Genomic DNA, 17992 nt, shown 5'->3' on the forward strand with positions numbered 1-17992 from the left:
GTGCTGGATGAGCTGATTCTTATGAAATAAGGCTCTAATCAAACTGCAATGGCTTTAAGCAACTTTTTGGAATCATGTAACCCAAAGATTTCACAGTAAACTCTGAGGAGATTATCAAAATTTACGTTGGGCAATCAGTCCCAAAAAGCAGAAATTAACGACCCCAAAGTGGCTACGAATTGATGAATTGCTGCTACAAGATGTACCTTGGCGGATGGCAATATTTTATTCTTGGAAAAGAAATGCCTTACCTTGTCCCATGGCAGTCAAACAAACCCAGATGATCATTCCTTCTTCTGTGAAGGTTCTTGTGGGGTATGTAAGATTACTGTATTGCTGATGCAGATAATCGTAAAGAAAAGAATGTTTGTTTAAATGAAATAACAGTTTAAAGTATTTAATTGTTTTTTGGTCAAACAACTCTTAAATGTCTTCATCTACAATTCACCCAAAAGGTGGGAGATTCTAAGAAGATGTTAAGGGACAAAATTAACATTTTTGGTAATCAAACACACTATCTGTACAGTGAAGCCTGATGCTGGCGGTTTCATACTCCAGAACTGATTCTCATCAGTCAGTCTTTGAAGACTTGCAGACGAAGAGAGGAACATAAGTCATTCAAATTACTGGCTGACTCAGCTTGTGCTGTTTTGAATGGAAGAATGGAGAAAAACTGCAGCGCCCTGGTTGAGACGTTACCAAGCAGGTGCATTCTCCATTTAGTATGTGCATGGGCTTATGCAATAGTTTAAATTTACTTGAAATGATTTTATAAAACTCCATTATCGTTTTGATACTGAACGTATTTTTACTTTTTGCACGTTCTGGTACACCATGCAACATTGGCAAAGCACCTCCAAGGCTGAAGGTAAGTTCTGGATGGTGTCTCAAAAAGTTTCGAACAACCAAACATGTATTTGTTGTTATTTGGATTCAAAGCTAACCCAAATGATTAGCTTACCGTCTGTTTATTCATTTGCTAAATACGCCTACTAAGAACAACGAAAATAAGAGGTTCTGCTTACGAACCGCGAATGAAACTAAATAAAATTGTTGGTTTATAACGTGCCTATTTATCCCTGAAAGAAATTCAGTACCAGGAAATTCTAATTTTCTTCATGATACTTTCATTTTCCAACATTTCAGGTGGTTTATGACAGCATTAGCTTACTTTATCTAAAGGGGTAGGGAGAAGAGTTGCTTATATTTTAAAGGTGTTACGAATTTCTTGATTGACATATAATAGAAACGGTAGTTAAAATGTGCATTATATCGTCACACATAGATTTTAAAGTGGAAGAGGAAAATATGTACATAATGTTTTCTGAGATGTAAAAAAAATAAAACTAACAAAAAAGATAAATGTTTCCGCCCGGTTTCGAACCGGGGACCTTTCGCGTGTGAGGCGAACGTGATAACCACTACACTACGGAAACCCACGATATGTAAGACAAACACCCTGCGATTTTTTTTTTCCAGATGAAGACTGGTACAAATGTTTATTCATTTTGTATACTTTCGGTTGATAACGTCGAAATGACAGCACATATATGTATATTGTCCAAACTGGGGAAAAATAGATAATGGCCAAGCTGTATGACACCATGCCTGGTGTTTCTGTTGTTTTGATCGGTACATATACAAAAAGCAAAGTGTCTTATCCGATTGTATCCCGTGGACCTCCAAGTCTTTAGTCTCTTAACTTTTTGCATTCATTCTCTATGGTAGTTCTTACTGCTATGAATGTAACACACGTTTTGTCCGCTATGGAGAGATGGGGGCGCTGTCTCATCTAATCATCGCGGTTTGTCTTCATTGGACTTCAGAAGTTCCTAACTTCGCTTTACATTAAAATTACAACTTGTTGATCAGCAGACTGTACAGTTAATTATTCACACAAGTCGATTCTAGTGGGACTATACTAAGACTAAATGCGTAATATTCTCGTTCATAATTTGAGCCATACTTGGAACAGAAACCGTAGTTTAGTCTTCGGTGAGGACAACAGTGACATCTGGTGGCAGATTGGAATTAAAGCAATTTTTTTGCATCGTTTCAATTCGAATTGTATGCAGCGAAACTCCACATTTTCCTACATATTTGAATTTACACAACTTGTAAGGTTGTGGCTCTACTGTGTGTGGCAACAAACATAGTAGGGTGTTTACAGCTGGGTTACATCCTTTATTTGTCAGGAATGAACTACGATACTCAAGTCTACAAAGATGCATTTGTGATGTAAAATTTAGACTGCAAAGTTATTTCATAACTTATCCAATTGGCATGTTGTCCAATTACATCGAAAAACAGAAAAATATTAAAGCCCACAACTGTGAACCAATTTATTGTAATGCATTTTATACAATCATTGTCAGGTTTTGTCACTGTCCACACCTTTTTTTTTTTACCATCTCTCTAAAGAGCCATTTACTGTTTCAATTATTACCACGGCACTTACAGAACCTTTATAATGCTTCGCCTCATAAATGCAGAAAATAATGAACCCAATAAATAAATAACAGCCACCAACAGCAAGTAAACAGACCATATACTGATTCTTTTTATACTTTTATTGTGTTTTCTTAAAAAAAACAGCCATTTTAATCAAAGAGACCAAAGCCCATATCGTCGTCTGACTCCTCGGACTCTTCCTTCTTCTCCTCTTTCTTCTCCTCTTCTTTAGCTGCAGAGATGAACATTAAAAGTTTAGAGACACAAATATGACATTACAGAATCTACACTGAAAAACATTTCTCAGTCATATGCAAAAGCATAGCGTATAACACTTGGAGAGACACCATTTTGGAATTAAGTCACATTCAAATTGTGGGAAAGTACATGAATGCGACCACATCCATAATATATAAGTAAATGTAATTTACCTGGGGCGTCACCACCAGCTGGAGCAGCTCCAGCAGCAGGCGCGCCAGCAGGGGCGCCTCCTCCGGCTCCGACGTTGCAGATCAGACTGCCGATGTCGATGCTGGACAAAGCCTACAAAGACAGAAATCAAAGTTACTTCATTTATTCAGCAATTCGCCAATCAAAAGTCTCAGCAGTTTATCTTAAAATAAATATCAGCCCCATCTACTTTTTGGCAGGCGGTGCATTTGATTCTACATTTTTCAGATTAAATTCTGCCACATCAATGATCAATGAAAAGGTCACAAGATATTTAAATGCGGCCAAGTTTTAGAGATGATAAAAACATTTAGCTGAATTGAGCACGATTACAAGTCAATTACATGACGAAAACCTAAACTTTCCAATGCCATTTGCTGAAAGTTATGATGTTACATAAATTCTGATGGTATTTCATCAGTTACCAAAAGAGTCAATCATGTTTTTTAATGTGCTGCGATCTTACCTTGGCAAACAGACTTGGCCAGAATGGCTCCACAGTGACTCCAGCAGCCTTGATCAGAGCATTCAGCTTGTCCTCCTGAACACAGAAAATAGAAACATTTTCAATTTTTATTATTGAGCAACCCAAAAAAGCTTTATGTGGGGTTGTACACATCAAAAACAAAACTACTTGATGACCCACGATCTGATTTAGTCCTAAATTCTTAAACAGAAGGTAACTAGACAGCCTTCATCCCTTCATGCTTAATCCCTGCAAGCGACAGCCAGTTAAACCTTTAGTTTAACAAAATTATGCTCAATTTACCTTAAGAGGAGTCCCATTTTTTAATCACAACAGCCAGTAAATGTATACCTTATCTAACATCTGAGTTGTCTTATCTGTCCCAATAAAATTTTAACAATTTAAAGTTTAATTTTAGCAAAGAGTACAGCTAGAATGACTATTTCAAGGTAATGTTTTTAATAGCAGAAACAAACCAAGCCTAAAGAACTTTCACAAGTCAATTAACTAATACTGTTCTACTCATCAAGACAGTTAAAAAAATATGATGAAAATTTAAGGGTAACAAGTGGGGTGAATAAAATAAAATTATCCCATGTCCCATCATTGATATTTGCTTTGGGTCACTACTATTCAAAAGTTTCAATATAAACCAAGAATCTTATCTAATGTCTTATCATTATTTATTGATACATGGTATCAATAAATTATTGATACCATGTAAATCACCTGTCTTGTCACCAGCGTCCACGTGTAGTTACACACACCATCCTATCCCACAGCCATAATGTTATGACAGCAGCTCAGCAGGTATTCACGAAATCTTTTTAGCTGAGGTATTAGCTCCATTTATTGAAACCAAGAAAGCAAATTCACCATATTTTCTGATTTCACCAGACATATTTGGAGACTTCCAACTCTGTCAGCTTCGTGAAAAACATAAAACTGACTACAGTAGTTGTCAAAACAAACCTTTTATGCGAAAAAGACCTACTGTATATTTCCTGAATTTAAAGGCTATTTCTATTCTATTGATAGCAACAAGCATGCCACCATATTGGTCGGCACAAGCGGCTGTTTACACGCCTCTAGGTCTACGTCCATCATGTAGTTATCGGCCTCTTGCATATAGGATATATAAATAAATTGCCTATATTAATGATGTAACCCAACAACCACCACGCCGTTACTAATGGGCCACTAGCAAATAGCACCCCGGCTATTAGGAGTACTCTGACCGGGACACTTACGGTGACGGTGACTTCATCGTCGTGGAGGATCAGAGCGGAGTAAATGCAGGCGAGCTCGGACACAGAGGCCATTGTAGATGTTGGATTTCAAAGTAGTGAGTTCGGATGGCTAAGTTTGACGGTGCTAGTCGCCGGATTGGGGGCCTTAGCTTCTGATGAAGAACCGAGCACCTTAGCCACGTTAACGTTCCTACAGCGGAAAAGGAAAGGAAGAAGGCGGGATTTCAATATATCTACCAAACGTCTTATTTGCGTGGCGGTGACGCAATCACGCACATAACGTAAATCCGCTTTCCTGTCGGACTCTAAATAATTTTCTAGTTTTTATATTTTACTAATGAATCTGTTTATTAAGCTGTTTAAAATCAAATGTATAATTTATTCTACTCACATTTTGCAGTGGTTGTAATCTGAACTATCACTAGTAATAATATTAATGCCTTAAAATGTTTATTTTCATTTTGGATAGATGGAGCTAAATACAGGGAAATCCTCAAAGAAAATCTATTAGAGGCTGTGAAAAAGTTTGGAAAAGAGGTTTGAATAAAGCTATTTAGGTAAACATGTATTAACAAAAGGTTATTGCATAGAAAACTGATATCTCAATAGTTTGACAGATAGCACTTAAGAGTTTGCAACAATAGGATGAATGTAACAAAAATGCAGACAGTAAATGATGTCAGCCTTTTATTACATTTCAATGAAAAACACAAACATTACAATAATTTCAAACAAAATCAAGGCAAAATTCCTCAAAAGTTGATCTAACTGCATTTAGCTTGGAACACAGTTCTTTTCACCATTTTCTTGTACAAATCTCATGACATCTGAAAAATTAATAACATGATTCCTAATAGTCTTTATACTTTAAAGGAACATTTACAATAGACATAAAGTAAAGAAGTAAAATTATGATGCTTTAGGTCCAGATTTTGTAATACTTTCCTTGAGCTTAACCACCAATGTTTTCCCTCCAAAATGTCTGTCCATTAAAACATTGCATGGATCACTTATGCTGTACATTCAATGCTAACAAACAGTTCAAGAATCACTCGCACATTTGGCACAAATATCTTCTTGGCCCTGTCATGTACAAAAAGAAAAGAAAAGAAAAAAGAAGGTGAAAGGTGAATGAATGTCAGTGTACCATCATGTTTTACAGCAAAATAAAATGTACCCATTGGAGAACAAAAACATACAAACGCAACTTCACACGTTACTGAATTTATTAAACTTAAAGGGACAGTTCCGTTTTGTTGAAGTGTGGTCCTGTTAAAAGGTTCCAAGCAGTTTTCGTACCTGCAGTAAATAACCCCCTTGTTAACTTTTCGTGTAAATCCACATTAGTTGGCCTCAAGGACAGGAGCTGATAGATATTCAGAGACGGGCCAAGACCAAAATGGATTTTTACCATCTTAAACCAAAATCAGTTTTAAAATTTACAGTTTATGTGAATGCCATATTACAAAACTGAACTATTGTCATGTTTTCATTAGAAGGTTAGAAGGTTGTGCCCCTCCAGTTATTTTCCTTGTAAAACACATACTGAGGTTTCCAGTCATAGTAACCGACAGAAAACTGCTTTATTTAAAACCGCAACAATATTTTAGCTTTTTAAAAAGCTTTTTGTTAATATTAGACAGCTAATATGAACGTCAAAGAAGTTGAGTTCTCAGTACATGTTTCACATAGGAAGATCATTGATGGCGCACTGCCTCCAATCACTATTTCCTGTTTAGACAGAAATTGGTTTCTGTGCAAATAGCCGGTCAATGGAAACCTGATGTTTTTTTTTTTAAAGGTTAATAAAACCGCACTGCATAAACCACAATAATGCTTTTCAAGACTGTAGCTGTTTAGGATGCTAGAAGTTGTATTTGGTCTTGACCCCTCCAGTATTATCCGCTGGCTTCAGAATCCAGAACAGCTAATATGGATTTAGATTAAGTAGAGATTGTCAGGAAAGTTATCTGCCTTTTACCAGAACCCCACTTCAAAATAAACAGAATTATCCTTTTAATATTCAGAAACTCTCAAGAAATCCTACATTTTCCGTGGCATTTACCTTCCAATCAACATTTACAGAGGCTTGAGATTATTTCACGATACCCCAACTACATGACGTTTTTGAAAATGATGTGAGAGCTTACTTTAAAGATGTTTTTGGTCTTTATTCCAGTTTTTATTTAGATAATTTTACTCTTGCAATAAAAAGCTAGTTTAAAAAGGTCTCCCTTCACAATGGTCTCAGATTAGACATAAGTCAATGCAAAAATGAAATCTCTGCACTTAGCTTCTGAATGTTACCTACTTCTCTTTGTATTATTTATTTAATAGGCATACTCTATTTAAAAGTACTGTGAAACAGTACAGTATACTTCACGATGAATGATACCTTTTAACTGAGTGGCTCAAAATCTGCTGGGTGTACTTCTAAATACCAAACCCGTTGAAATAATAATAAAAAAAAACAACTTTTTGTTGCTCTGAATTATACAAGCTTGCGGTGGAATATAAGCCAGTATAGTGATATGATAGTAAAGCTCTTGCAGCCGTTGGTGTACTGGGTCACACCACAGAGTTTGTTTAGATGCAGGCCATTCTCCAAACTCACACAAGGTTTTCGCATCTCTTTTGATGTTTGCTGCACAGATTTAGCTAGCTGATTTTCATGTAATATCACAGTTTTAAATTGAAAGAATGATAACAGTTCCGGTCCATTTATAATAGACTGGCGCATTAGACGCAGCTTGTTTGAAGTTAGTACAAGTTCAAGTGTCTGTAACTCAGGATGTTCAACTGAAAGAAATTCAAATTAATGTTGACCAATGTTTTACTTAGAATAAAACTTTTTTTTTTTCATTTCTACTAACTGATGACCCGGTTTCCCTTCCACCAAGGTCATCAAGATGCCCTGGCATGTTCCTACAGTAGCCCAGAATGGACAAACCAAACACTGGCCACATACCGGTCCTCTATCGATGTTCAAGTTTTTAGCAGTTTCTGCTAGTGAGGAATGACGTGTAAGCAATTAAACCTTCAAATTTTGCCAAAGTGTCAGTGGATATGACGGAGAAAAAGATGACACCCGAAGGTACCAGCTCGTAGAAATCTGAGAAAACGTATATTTTCATTTTAGTCCTTGTGAGCCTTCCCTTTGGGCTTCTCATCATACGAAATGCCATATTCATTTACTCTTGTTCTGTCCACTGGGTAGAGCCTGTCAAAATAGAGTGACATGGAAAATATATTCATGATTATTATTATTATTAGCATATCAGGAATATGAATGTGAGTTTGGTAATAAAAGGTGTGTTTGTGTGTTTACCATCTCTGGTAAAGGTAAATGAGGAAAACCACGTCGTCCCTGAAACAGGCCAGTCTGTGGGATGTTGGCATGGTGATGATGAAGGCGAACACATCATCAATGAAGGTATTGAATGCCTGGGAACAGTCAAAGTCACATATCACTCTCAAAACTATAAGAAGAAAAACATTTTTTGAACATATTTACATTTAATGAGAAAATTATCCATCACAGAAATGTCACATCCATCCATTCATCTTTAGTGTTGTCAACTAACTAAGCAAATGTGTTTGGACTGTGGGAAGAAACTAGAATACCTTACAAATGTATATTTTATTAAATATATTAATGAGAAAAGGATTGTACCTTATACATGAAAGCCTTCCAAGGCAGATGAGCCACAGACTTCAGCTGTTGAGTAAATTAATAAATCAAATAAGAGTTTATTTATGAGGCAAGAGCTGAAAAACAAACATGCAAGAAATGTTTATTGATCTAGATCAGGCAACTGTAATCTAACAAATCTCCTCGTCTTTGAAAAACAGAACGTTACCATGTCTGAGCTTTCTCTGTTCCAACTCTGCTCTAATCTAAGTCATTTTCTGTGTTTTTTTTTTTTAACATGCAAACATAAAAAGAAACTTCATTTGTTTCCTTGTTTAGCTGCATTCCTTCTCTGGACAGAGCTATTGTTGCCATTAATTTGAATTTGTCTTCTGCCTCCTTTCTACAAGTAACAGGATCTGAATTTTACTGTATGTCTGGACTGTAGAGGCATAAATTTGACGCATATGAAGAGAATTAGGACCAAACTGGAGTCTACATCACAGGATACGAGTTTAGTAAAAAAAACAAAAAAACAACCTGGACTAATATTTGTTGTGAATTGATAATATATTAAAAAACCTCGACTGAGAATACTGACCTTATAGTTGACAAAGAGCTGAGGAAGCATGAAGAGGAAACCAAAGGCATACACACCTGAAATTTCCAGAGCCAAAACAAATACATTTAAGATGATAATTAAGATGGAATATTGGTATTAAATTTAAATAACTGTTTAATAAGGGTATTTTTTAATATTTTGTTTAGAAAGTAGCTTACCATTCACCAAGCTGTTGATTAGCCACGAGTACCAACTAAAAGAGAACAATGCACAATCAGCATCACATGACTTCTACAAAGAAATAATGTTTCATTTTTGTGTTTGTACACTGTTACCTCTTGTATCGCAGGAATATTAGTGCGTACACTGCCCCTCCGATGCACAGAGGATAAAGGAGGTATGAGAGATACTTCATGGCCTAAAGAAAAGAAAAACAAGAAATAAATATGTCCGCTAATGAGCTCCTACTATTACATTGTATTTTTCCATCCAAATGAAGATCTGCTGCTTCTTACCAGAGTATCATATTCTTCTGTTCTCCGCTCCGATTCGTCAAGTTTCCCAAACTGTTCCAAGGAAAGGAAAAAGTGTAATGTAAGCCATAATTGTCAAAATTAACATTAAAAAAACGATGCAATGAATCTTCTATTGCACGAATCCACTATTTGAATTAAATTACTGAAATAAATAAAACATTAGATGATTTTTTTTTAAACTGCGTAAAACATATAGATGATTTTCTGGGTGTTAAGAATGTTGTGTTGAAGTTACTTTCACACCTACCAGGAATGTTGGTTTGCCTCCTTTCCAGAAAATCTGGATTTTAAAGGCCTTCTTCACTTTCCACACCTGTAAAAATTACAATAAATAGATCTTAAGAAAGAAATGAAAACTGTACTCTTACAGTTGTGAGGAACTTCATTTATATCAGCCACTGATTTTTAGTTTTGTTATTTTGCCTTTCACCTGAAGGCAAAAATATCTGCTATTTTTATTTTTCTTCCACTTACTATTAATCTTGCAGTAATGTCCGTGTGTGTATGTGTGTCCTTACTTCAATGACGGAGCCGATCCCAGCAGGTATGAGTACGAGGAGGCTCGTTTGCTCGTCAAACAAATAGAGAAAAATCACTATGGTGCTGAAGCATCTCCACAGCACTGAAATAAGGAACGATAAAAATATCAGGAGGGGCAGAAATAGTTCAGTCAGAGACTGCAACCAAATCATAAAATTCAGATTTGAAGTCAATAAATCTAGACTGATGGAGAAATTTTGTTCCCCTATAAAAAAATATCAAGGAACTGAATTATTCTCAACGTGTCATTTATGTACAGACACTGTTTTTCACATGGCTCCTGAGAAAATGTGTTCAACAACAGCATAAAAGCTTCCATTCCTCTAAAATTGTAAAGGTGAATAAAATGCAACATATGGCGGCTTATCAGTCCACAGATGATGCTTTGCTTGTATATTACCTTGTTTTACACATTTCTCCATACATTTATCAAAAACATCCTCTAGTTAATCAGTGGATTAACACATTGTACCGGGTTCTCCGGTGCCGTACTGATGAGAGCAAAGGTGAGTGGTGTGGAGTCTCCTACCCGCCTTGCTGGACATTCCCACCATGCTTTTCTTCTGCTTCCAAAAGCTGATGTCATTTTTGAAGGCCAGGAAGTCAAACAGAAGCTAAAAAAAGTGACAGACAAATTTAAAACAGTCTTTTGAATACTCCAGTGTATTCTTTTGCAGGATTTTTCTGTATTTAGCTCCACCCATCTTCATATTAACTTGGACCAGTTAAAATGAAGCTCATGTCAAAATAAAACATCTCCACAGCATTACGTTGCCACTATCACAAAGTTCAGCTTTGGTCTCACAGCATCTTCTTCCACAGGTTTTCTGTGTCCCCCAAGCCAACATTTCTTTTCACAAGCCACAAATGAATCAGTAGCTTTCTTTTTGCCACTTTCCAATAAAGTTCAGATTTGTGGAGTCAGTTAATCTCTGCAGCTCCTCCAGAGCGACCAGGGACCTTCCTTGCGTTTTTAAAACTCACATGGAAGGCTGCGACGAAAAAGGTGAGAGCCAGGAAATACAGGTTGGTGTCCACAAAAATGCCTTTAATCTCATCAGCATCCTTTTCTGTGAATCCTACATTAAAAAAAGAAAGAGACATTTTAGCTACATATTATGGATATCCAGATATCTAGATATCTATGAGAGCAAGTCACAGAAAGGTCAGCCTACCGAACTGCTGCAGAGAGTACACAGCATCCTGCATGTGGATCCAAAAGCGAAGTCTGCCCAGAGAGATGGAGTCATAGAGGACGGTGAGAGGGAGCTCTGTGGAAGTGCTGTTGATCTCCTACATTTTTAAACATAAAAATAAAAAAATAAAAAAGTCATCATTTTGATTTCCTAATGCTACTGTTCCTAAAGTAGCAGTATGTTGCATGATGTTTGTTTAAAGGTTGAAACTCACCACGAGGTCTTTGACCCTGTTGCTGAGCTCGTCAACAAACAGCAGAGGTAGATACACCATTTTCTTCCCGTTCTGGAATCTAAAACGACGACAAATGAAACTATTTACAATGATTTTATTTTTTGTTGCTTGAATCCAACCTGCATCATTGTTGTTGAGATTTATTGTTGAACATTTCTGTTTTGTCATAAAGCCCAGAGCATATGCACCAAAGTACCAACTGTGATGTTTTTTGTGACTATATTTTTCTTCTATAAATTTAAGTGATAAGACTTTATTCATGAGTTTAAAAAAAGTGAATGCTTTATTAAAACAATATGATTGGACCTTTTTTAGGTATATTTAGCACAGCATGATATCCATCTTTTGACACCTCATGCTTCGCTGCCATTGTTGTGAATATAACGAGTCTCTCTCTTACACTCTGAGGTATCTGTGAACGTCGTTTGGCAGGTATTCTCTGTCAAACAGGAAGTGGTCACCAACAATGTTGAGAGTTAGACGGGAGCGCCAGTGGGAAACTGGGTGATCCGTTGAAGCAGTGGCTCCACCTTTAGCTCTAGTTCCTGCTCCGGAGCTACCATCACTCTGTTTCTTCTTCTGATCTTCCTGTTTTTGACCCTGTTGGACAAAGACAGAGGTAGTTGACTGATGAATTTCCTTCTTTTTAGATAGACATTCTATTTAATGCTTTTATGTACATATTCAGAGAAAGAAGTTTGTCAAAAACTTTTGTCCTGATATCACTGGATTTCAGTGCTTCAGTTGACATAGCCAATCAAAATATAGGGATGAAAAGACTGGGAAAGAAGAGGGATTTTCTGGTACTGTGCTAATTTGGCATAACTATGGCTTGCAATTTAAAAAAAAAAAATTCATCTGAGGTTCCTCAAGGCTACATTCTTGGCCCATTTCATTTAATATCTACATGGATGCACTCCAAAACCAAGATTATAGAGGATTATGACCTTTCTAACCATACCTATGCTGATGAGACACAACTTTATATTTATGTCACCACTTGGCTACAGTCCCTAATAGTCACTGAGAATCTGTCTATAATATGACTGGATGGGTCAAAGAAAAGTTTGGGGTTAGGACCAAACAAATTGCTTAAACAAAGCCAATTAGTACACAGACTCCCACTTTATGTAATAACAGACTAACTTAAATTTTAACAACCATGCTGCCATTTACTGCAACTTTCCCATAAGGGATCAATGCATTCCTGCTTTAGCTTAGCCTATGTAGCACATCAAGCAGTCTCAGAGAGGACGAGGGAAGAGCAGAAAGTCACGTACCTGTGTTTGATCTTCTCCAGATATCAGGGAGATCTCAGGAGGCTTTGGGACCATGTAGGTGGTGAGCTGAGCCACCAGGTGGACCTGTCGTGGGTCCTGCCACGGACTGAGACCAGCTTGATGGACGAATATTAACGCATACAATGTTCCATTATTACGTGTTTTCTTGGGGAGTGAGACGTTGACGATCCTACAGGGAAACACGTAAAATAAATGAATTCATCAGTTTGTGTCCAAATCACAGACATGGACAAATGTTCCTTTTGATTAATGCATACTTACCTCTCAAACTTGCTGTTGACATCGAAGTCCTCCTCTCTGTGAATCAGCGTATGGCCTCCATCTGCGTTTGGCTTCACCGAGGTGTAGATACTCAACTAACAAGCAGAAAGAGATGTTACACGTCACTTAAGCCGACCAAGGCGCATTTGTTAGAGTCGTTAACGGCAGCTGACCTGTAGTTTTGGGTTTCCTGCCAGAAAGGGTGTGATGCAGTTGTCTGCTTTAGGGCTGTCGCAGGGTTTGGTGTACACTATCCCATACATCACCCAGCAAGTGTGGAGCACATACACCACAAACACCCCGACAATCAGCGTGGTGAAGGAGGTTTTCAGAAACATGATGGACGAATGCCTCAGCTAGCTGAGCAGCAGGGCCATACGTCTGCATAATAAGAGTTATAAATGAAAGATTCGGTTAAACATGGAGGAACGTGAGAATTAAAGTAAAGCTTAGTAAACCTAAATAAATGCTATATCATACAATTAGGTAATTTTTTCAGTAATCCTGATCAAAAGTGGAAACTCAATCATTTTCTCAGATACACTTGCCAGAACCAAAAGCAAATCAGTCAATCATATGCCAGAAACTTTGTGCATTAGGTGGGTAAAGACAGCTTGCTGAGGCTCAAACTGAATATCAGGATGGAGAGGAGAGAGAGTTGAAGCAACTTAGAACAAAAAAAAAAAAAAAAGAAAAAACATCCAGTGACTTGCCATTATGAGGACAGAAATGCATTGCATGTGTCAGAGCTTAGAGGAGGACGGCCCGATTCAAAAATAACAAAGGCAACTTAAAATAACCACTTGTTATAACCAAGGTATAAGGAATATTACCTCTGAAGATATGTTAAACATTGAAGCGACAGAACCACAACAGCACAAAACCACACCAGGCTGCACTTCTTTCAGCTAAACACTGAAAACAGAGGCACCAATTCACAAGGACTCATCAAAACAAACAAAAAAAATTCTACTTCAGCTGCAAAGTTCAGATGATAGATCAGGGGTTCAGACTGCGCATCATTGTGGGCGATATTTTATTGGAATATTTTTGGATTTCTTAATATCAACTTAATATTGTACAAAAGTCACAGCCTACTCCTGGGTATTATTGCTGACCATTTCCATCCCTTTATAACCACAGAGTACTCGTCTTCTGATGGCTCCTTCCAGAGGGGATAACACAGCATGTCACAAAGCTCCATAATCTCCAACTGGTTTTTCTTAGCATGACAATGAGTTCACTCACTGTGCTCCGCCACAGTCACCACATCTCAGTGTAACAGAGCACATTTAGGATGTGGTGGAACAGAAAATTTGCCTCATGGATATCCAATATGCAGCCGAGGAATCCATGATAACGTGTGGTGTTACCATATCAATAGGGACAAAAATCTCAGAGCAATGTGTGCTATCTAGAACCAGGCAGCTCTGAAGGTAACCAGAGTTTGAATACAGTAAAAGCAAGGTGTACCTAATAAATAAATTGGTGATTATATAATGGATTTATAGTAGATTTCAGTCAATTGATAATTATTGCTTACAGCAAATGGAAAAGGGATTTTTCTAATACCAAAAACGTATCTTTTGTCAGTGCAATGACGAACAATGTGATGCGCAGGGTAAGTAACAAGTGATCATTTCCGATTAACCTAGTTGTTTACAGTAGGGTGCCTGTTTTCAAGTATTTTAATGAAAACCTAAGTGGAAAGAAAAAATGTGGAAGAAAAGGTGCACAAGTAATGAGGACAAGCACCGATTTCAGAAAATTGTGAAATAAAAGCCTGAAAAATAGCTACCAACAGATTCACAAGAAATGGAGTCCGTCACAACTGATTCATGTCTGAATCAGATAACTTTGTCTAGATAAGTTCCTGATCTAAGCAAAGGAGAAAATGGAAGAATTGTTTCCCTATTACAGCATGTTGTGAGTTTCATTTGGTCGGAGCAGAGGGACAGAATCCAGGCTGCTTGAGGTCAAAGTGTAAAGTTTCACAGTTTTTGATAAGTTAGAGTGACATTTTATCTTCTAGTCTTCGTCCTATGTGCTTCATTAACTCTGAAGTCAGCAGAATTGTTGATTTTGGGGAAATTTTAGAGCCTTTCATGTTTTCCTCTGTTGACCAAACTTTATGGAGATGCTGGTTTCATTTTCGAGCAGAACTTGGCACCTGCTCAAACTCCCAAACAGTACCAGTCTCTGCTTTGTTGAGAATAGTTTCAGTAGTACGCTTGATTGGCCAGCAAACTCACCTAATCCAAACCTCAGACAGAGTCTATGAGGTATTGTCAAGAAGAAAATGAGAGACACAAGAGCTGATAGTAAACGATGAGCTAAAACACCACAGCAGAGACACACTAATCACCTTCATGCCTCACCATGCATACAAAAGGATTCAAACACAGTGTGCAGTATAGTACATGCTTCTCAGCAAGCTGACATTTCTGTACTAAATATCCTATTTTGGTAATCGGTCAAGAGAAATTAGAATAAAATTTATGACAAGCTGAATTTTCATCTACAAGCCACAATCATCAAATAAATCCATAAAATATTTGACTCAATGCGTAAGTTTCACTTCTTCAGTCAAATTACAGAAAGAATGAGACTTTTGAATTATATTGTCATTCATTGAGCAGCACCTGTGCTAATTACTTAATAAAATATGGATTAAAAACTAGTCAGACATTTTTCAAAGCTAGATCTGATTTTTGAAAACCATTTGCTACAACTTGCTTTTCCAGTTTGGTGATTTACTGGTGAAGCTGGTAAATTTACAGACAGCAGCAATAAAATACTCAGAATAAAGTGGCTGACCTATTTTAGCTGTTATTAACCACAATTAGGCTGATATTCATAATAAGGCACTCTTAAGATTTTGATTCCAAGTCTTATTGGTAGATGTCCATATGTTTTGATGTGTGATGTTTAAATATTCACAATCAATACAAACAGTGCTGTAAATCGACGAAAGCGAGAATTATTAATTAAATTGAAATTTTCTGCAAGGACTGGACTTTAAAATTAAAGTAAAACGAAAATCATTAACATTACCGGTGTCAAATTTAAAGACAGGACACTCTCAGTCACTGCCTGTCCATCGGTCCATTCACTGCACAGATTCCTCCGGACGGATCACAGCGACCGCATTGTGTTTCTGAAGCCTTCCTCTGGTTTCTACTGAAGGCATCAACTGCCTGTTTCGCTGTTCACTGTTTCCAAAACGCAAAATATCACAAAATCCTGACTGAAAGCGTGAGATAGATCTGTATTTCCGCCATTCGCTTCCTGGTTGGGTTGCTTAAACGAGATTTGGGGTGGAAGTAACGCGAGGCTTAACGTACAAGCGCGTGATGGGGCACACGCTTTTTAATTTAAAAACGGTAGCTCTGACGTGTCCTAAGGTACGTTTACTTACCTTATTTAGGGTAACACGGAAAGTCTGAACAATACCAAGATATGCTTCGTTTCATTAATTGAATAAAGGTCTATGTCATTGAATTTTATAAAATAAAGTATTTATAGTAGAATATTAACAGATAATCTTATAAGTCTGACCGCTTCTTTCTGTTCTTTTTTTAAAAATGTTTGTTTCCTCTCTATGTATTTTATCTATTCACATATGTACGGACTTTTTGTTTTTCTTGTGGATTGGGTGAGCTGTCCACTTTACTCTCAGTTATATACATTTAAATATAAATAGACAAATTTGGTGGGAAGAGAAAAATGACCTTTTTTCTTTGTTTGTTTACCTAGGGATTGCTAGAGTTCATCAAAGAGACATGTCTGGGAAAGAAACTGTCTCTGTATCGCCAAATGGAAGGTAAAGTCTAAGTAGTTTGTGTTCTGGATGTGTAGAGATGTTTGAGGCCCTCACCTGTACAAGTTTTGCAGAAATGTTTAGCTCTGATTATCATTTCTGCAGACTTGGTTGGTGTTGGTATTGGCCTTGTCCTATTTGTGGCCTAAGCCAAATCATCGTGATCTCTGCTCAACACATTGAAGTTGCTGTTAAGACAACAAACAAAACAGTTTTCTCAATAAATTATTTAATGCATCTTTGCTGTCTTCTGGTGTTTTTCTTTTCAAAGTCTTAGTTTATCTAATTATCTACATTATGCGTGAGTCCAAAATTTGGACACTATGACACTGACCGAAACCTCTCCAGATTACAGCGTGGCAACATGCAGATCATTGTTTTTGTTGTTTGGCTTTGAATGTTCACTCTAATGAAAATATCTGGTTAGAGCAGGGGTCTGCAACCCGCAGATGGCTCTTAACTCTGGCTAAAAACAATAAAGAATCAACTAATGTTTCTAAATAAAAATACCAAATGCTGGTTTAAGCAGTTTTTCATATATGAAGTTGATTATTCATGACAAAATGACACAAAAACTACCAGTCATATTATCTTAAGTTCTATTTTATTTTGTAATTAAGTAGGAAATGATGTGCTTTATTTTTATTTTATTAATTTTCACACAAAGACATAATTCTTATTTACATATCTGTATTCTGAAACCAAAAATCAGAACTAAAATGTGTATCTTTAAAATTATATAAAAAGTAAATAAAAAAAGGTTAGATTTACGGTTCTAAACAAGTCGGATTGTAGAGGTTGCAGACCCCTGGGTTAGAGTCAGGGCTGTTTCTCTTTAGTTGTTATTAGTCAGAGAAATCAGACAAATTAAAGAGTTGCTGATCCAGATGGTAGATAAACAGAGGGTGGGTAAACTTATTAAATAAAAAGGTAAATTAAAAGTAAAAAAAGATAATATAACAGACTGAAATATCACAAAAGTTGGCTAAACACATTAATATATTAAGATATGTCAATATGTGACCTCCATTTTAATCACTGTGATATGGGAGGAATTGGCTACTAAAATAATTTAGTCAAATAAAAGTATAATTACTATTACAAAACATTACTCAAGTGTAAACATAGCCATGACACACTGGGAGAAGGAAATAATAATTCAGTGTGTTTTGATATTTTTATACACCACTTAAATAAACAGCTTTGTCTGTACTGTGAACCTCTGCATGTCCATGTTTTGGGGGATTTCAGCACAGGCAGCACATAAATGCCTAAAATTTAAGCTGATCAGAT

At 36.7% G+C, this 17992-nt stretch overlaps 2 protein-coding genes and 1 non-coding gene across 3 annotated transcripts; all 3 read right to left on the reverse strand.

The window, feature by feature from the left end:
- Nucleotides 1-1363: 1363 nt before the first annotated feature.
- On the reverse strand, nucleotides 1364-1436 carry trnav-cac. The gene has a single exon. It is a non-coding gene; the product is annotated as a tRNA-Val (tRNA).
- Nucleotides 1437-2555: 1119 nt separating this feature from the next.
- On the reverse strand, nucleotides 2556-4834 carry rplp1 (ribosomal protein, large, P1). The gene is made up of 4 exons (XM_044138877.1): nucleotides 4618-4834; nucleotides 3368-3442; nucleotides 2883-2994; nucleotides 2556-2683 (listed from the first exon to the last, which is right to left on the reverse strand). The coding sequence occupies exons 1-4, from the start codon at nucleotides 4687-4689 to the stop codon at nucleotides 2601-2603; spliced, it is 342 nt and encodes a 113-aa protein (XP_043994812.1). The 5' UTR covers nucleotides 4690-4834; the 3' UTR covers nucleotides 2556-2600.
- Nucleotides 4835-5291: 457 nt separating this feature from the next.
- On the reverse strand, nucleotides 5292-16223 carry clptm1l (CLPTM1 like). Its single transcript, XM_044138876.1, has 18 exons — nucleotides 15934-16223; nucleotides 13053-13260; nucleotides 12880-12974; nucleotides 12598-12787; nucleotides 11718-11917; nucleotides 11297-11375; nucleotides 11062-11179; nucleotides 10871-10965; nucleotides 10416-10500; nucleotides 9865-9968; nucleotides 9594-9659; nucleotides 9326-9376; nucleotides 9146-9228; nucleotides 9029-9063; nucleotides 8850-8905; nucleotides 8291-8335; nucleotides 7946-8061; nucleotides 5292-7837 (listed from the first exon to the last, which is right to left on the reverse strand). The coding sequence occupies exons 2-18, from the start codon at nucleotides 13215-13217 to the stop codon at nucleotides 7753-7755; spliced, it is 1668 nt and encodes a 555-aa protein (XP_043994811.1). The 5' UTR covers nucleotides 13218-13260; nucleotides 15934-16223; the 3' UTR covers nucleotides 5292-7752.
- Between the last annotated feature and the right edge of the window lie 1769 nt (nucleotides 16224-17992).

This window comes from Gambusia affinis, linkage group LG14 (genome assembly GCF_019740435.1).
Source record: "Gambusia affinis linkage group LG14, SWU_Gaff_1.0, whole genome shotgun sequence".
Lineage (NCBI taxonomy): Eukaryota > Metazoa > Chordata > Actinopteri > Cyprinodontiformes > Poeciliidae > Gambusia > Gambusia affinis.

What these genes read in the sequence shown, in the direction of transcription:
- rplp1 (XM_044138877.1), bottom strand. Translation starts at nt 4,689, where the DNA reads ATGGCCTCTGTGTCCGAGCTCGCCTGCATTTACTCCGCTCTGATCCTC. An exon ending in ACGATGAAGTCACCGTCACC is followed by an intron (nt 3,443 to 4,617) that starts GTAAGTGTCCCG and finishes TTCTGTGTTCAG; the next exon opens with GAGGACAAGCTGAATGCTCT. An exon ending in AGCTGGTGGTGACGCCCCAG is followed by an intron (nt 2,684 to 2,882) that starts GTAAATTACATT and finishes TCATCTCTGCAG; the next exon opens with CTAAAGAAGAGGAGAAGAAA.
- clptm1l (XM_044138876.1), bottom strand. Translation starts at nt 13,217, where the DNA reads ATGTTTCTGAAAACCTCCTTCACCACGCTGATTGTCGGGGTGTTTGTG. An exon ending in GGATCGGCTCCGTCATTGAA is followed by an intron (nt 9,660 to 9,864) that starts GTAAGGACACAC and finishes TAATTTTTACAG; the next exon opens with GTGTGGAAAGTGAAGAAGGC. An exon ending in CAGAAGAATATGATACTCTG is followed by an intron (nt 9,229 to 9,325) that starts GTAAGAAGCAGC and finishes TCTTTTCTTTAG; the next exon opens with GCCATGAAGTATCTCTCATA.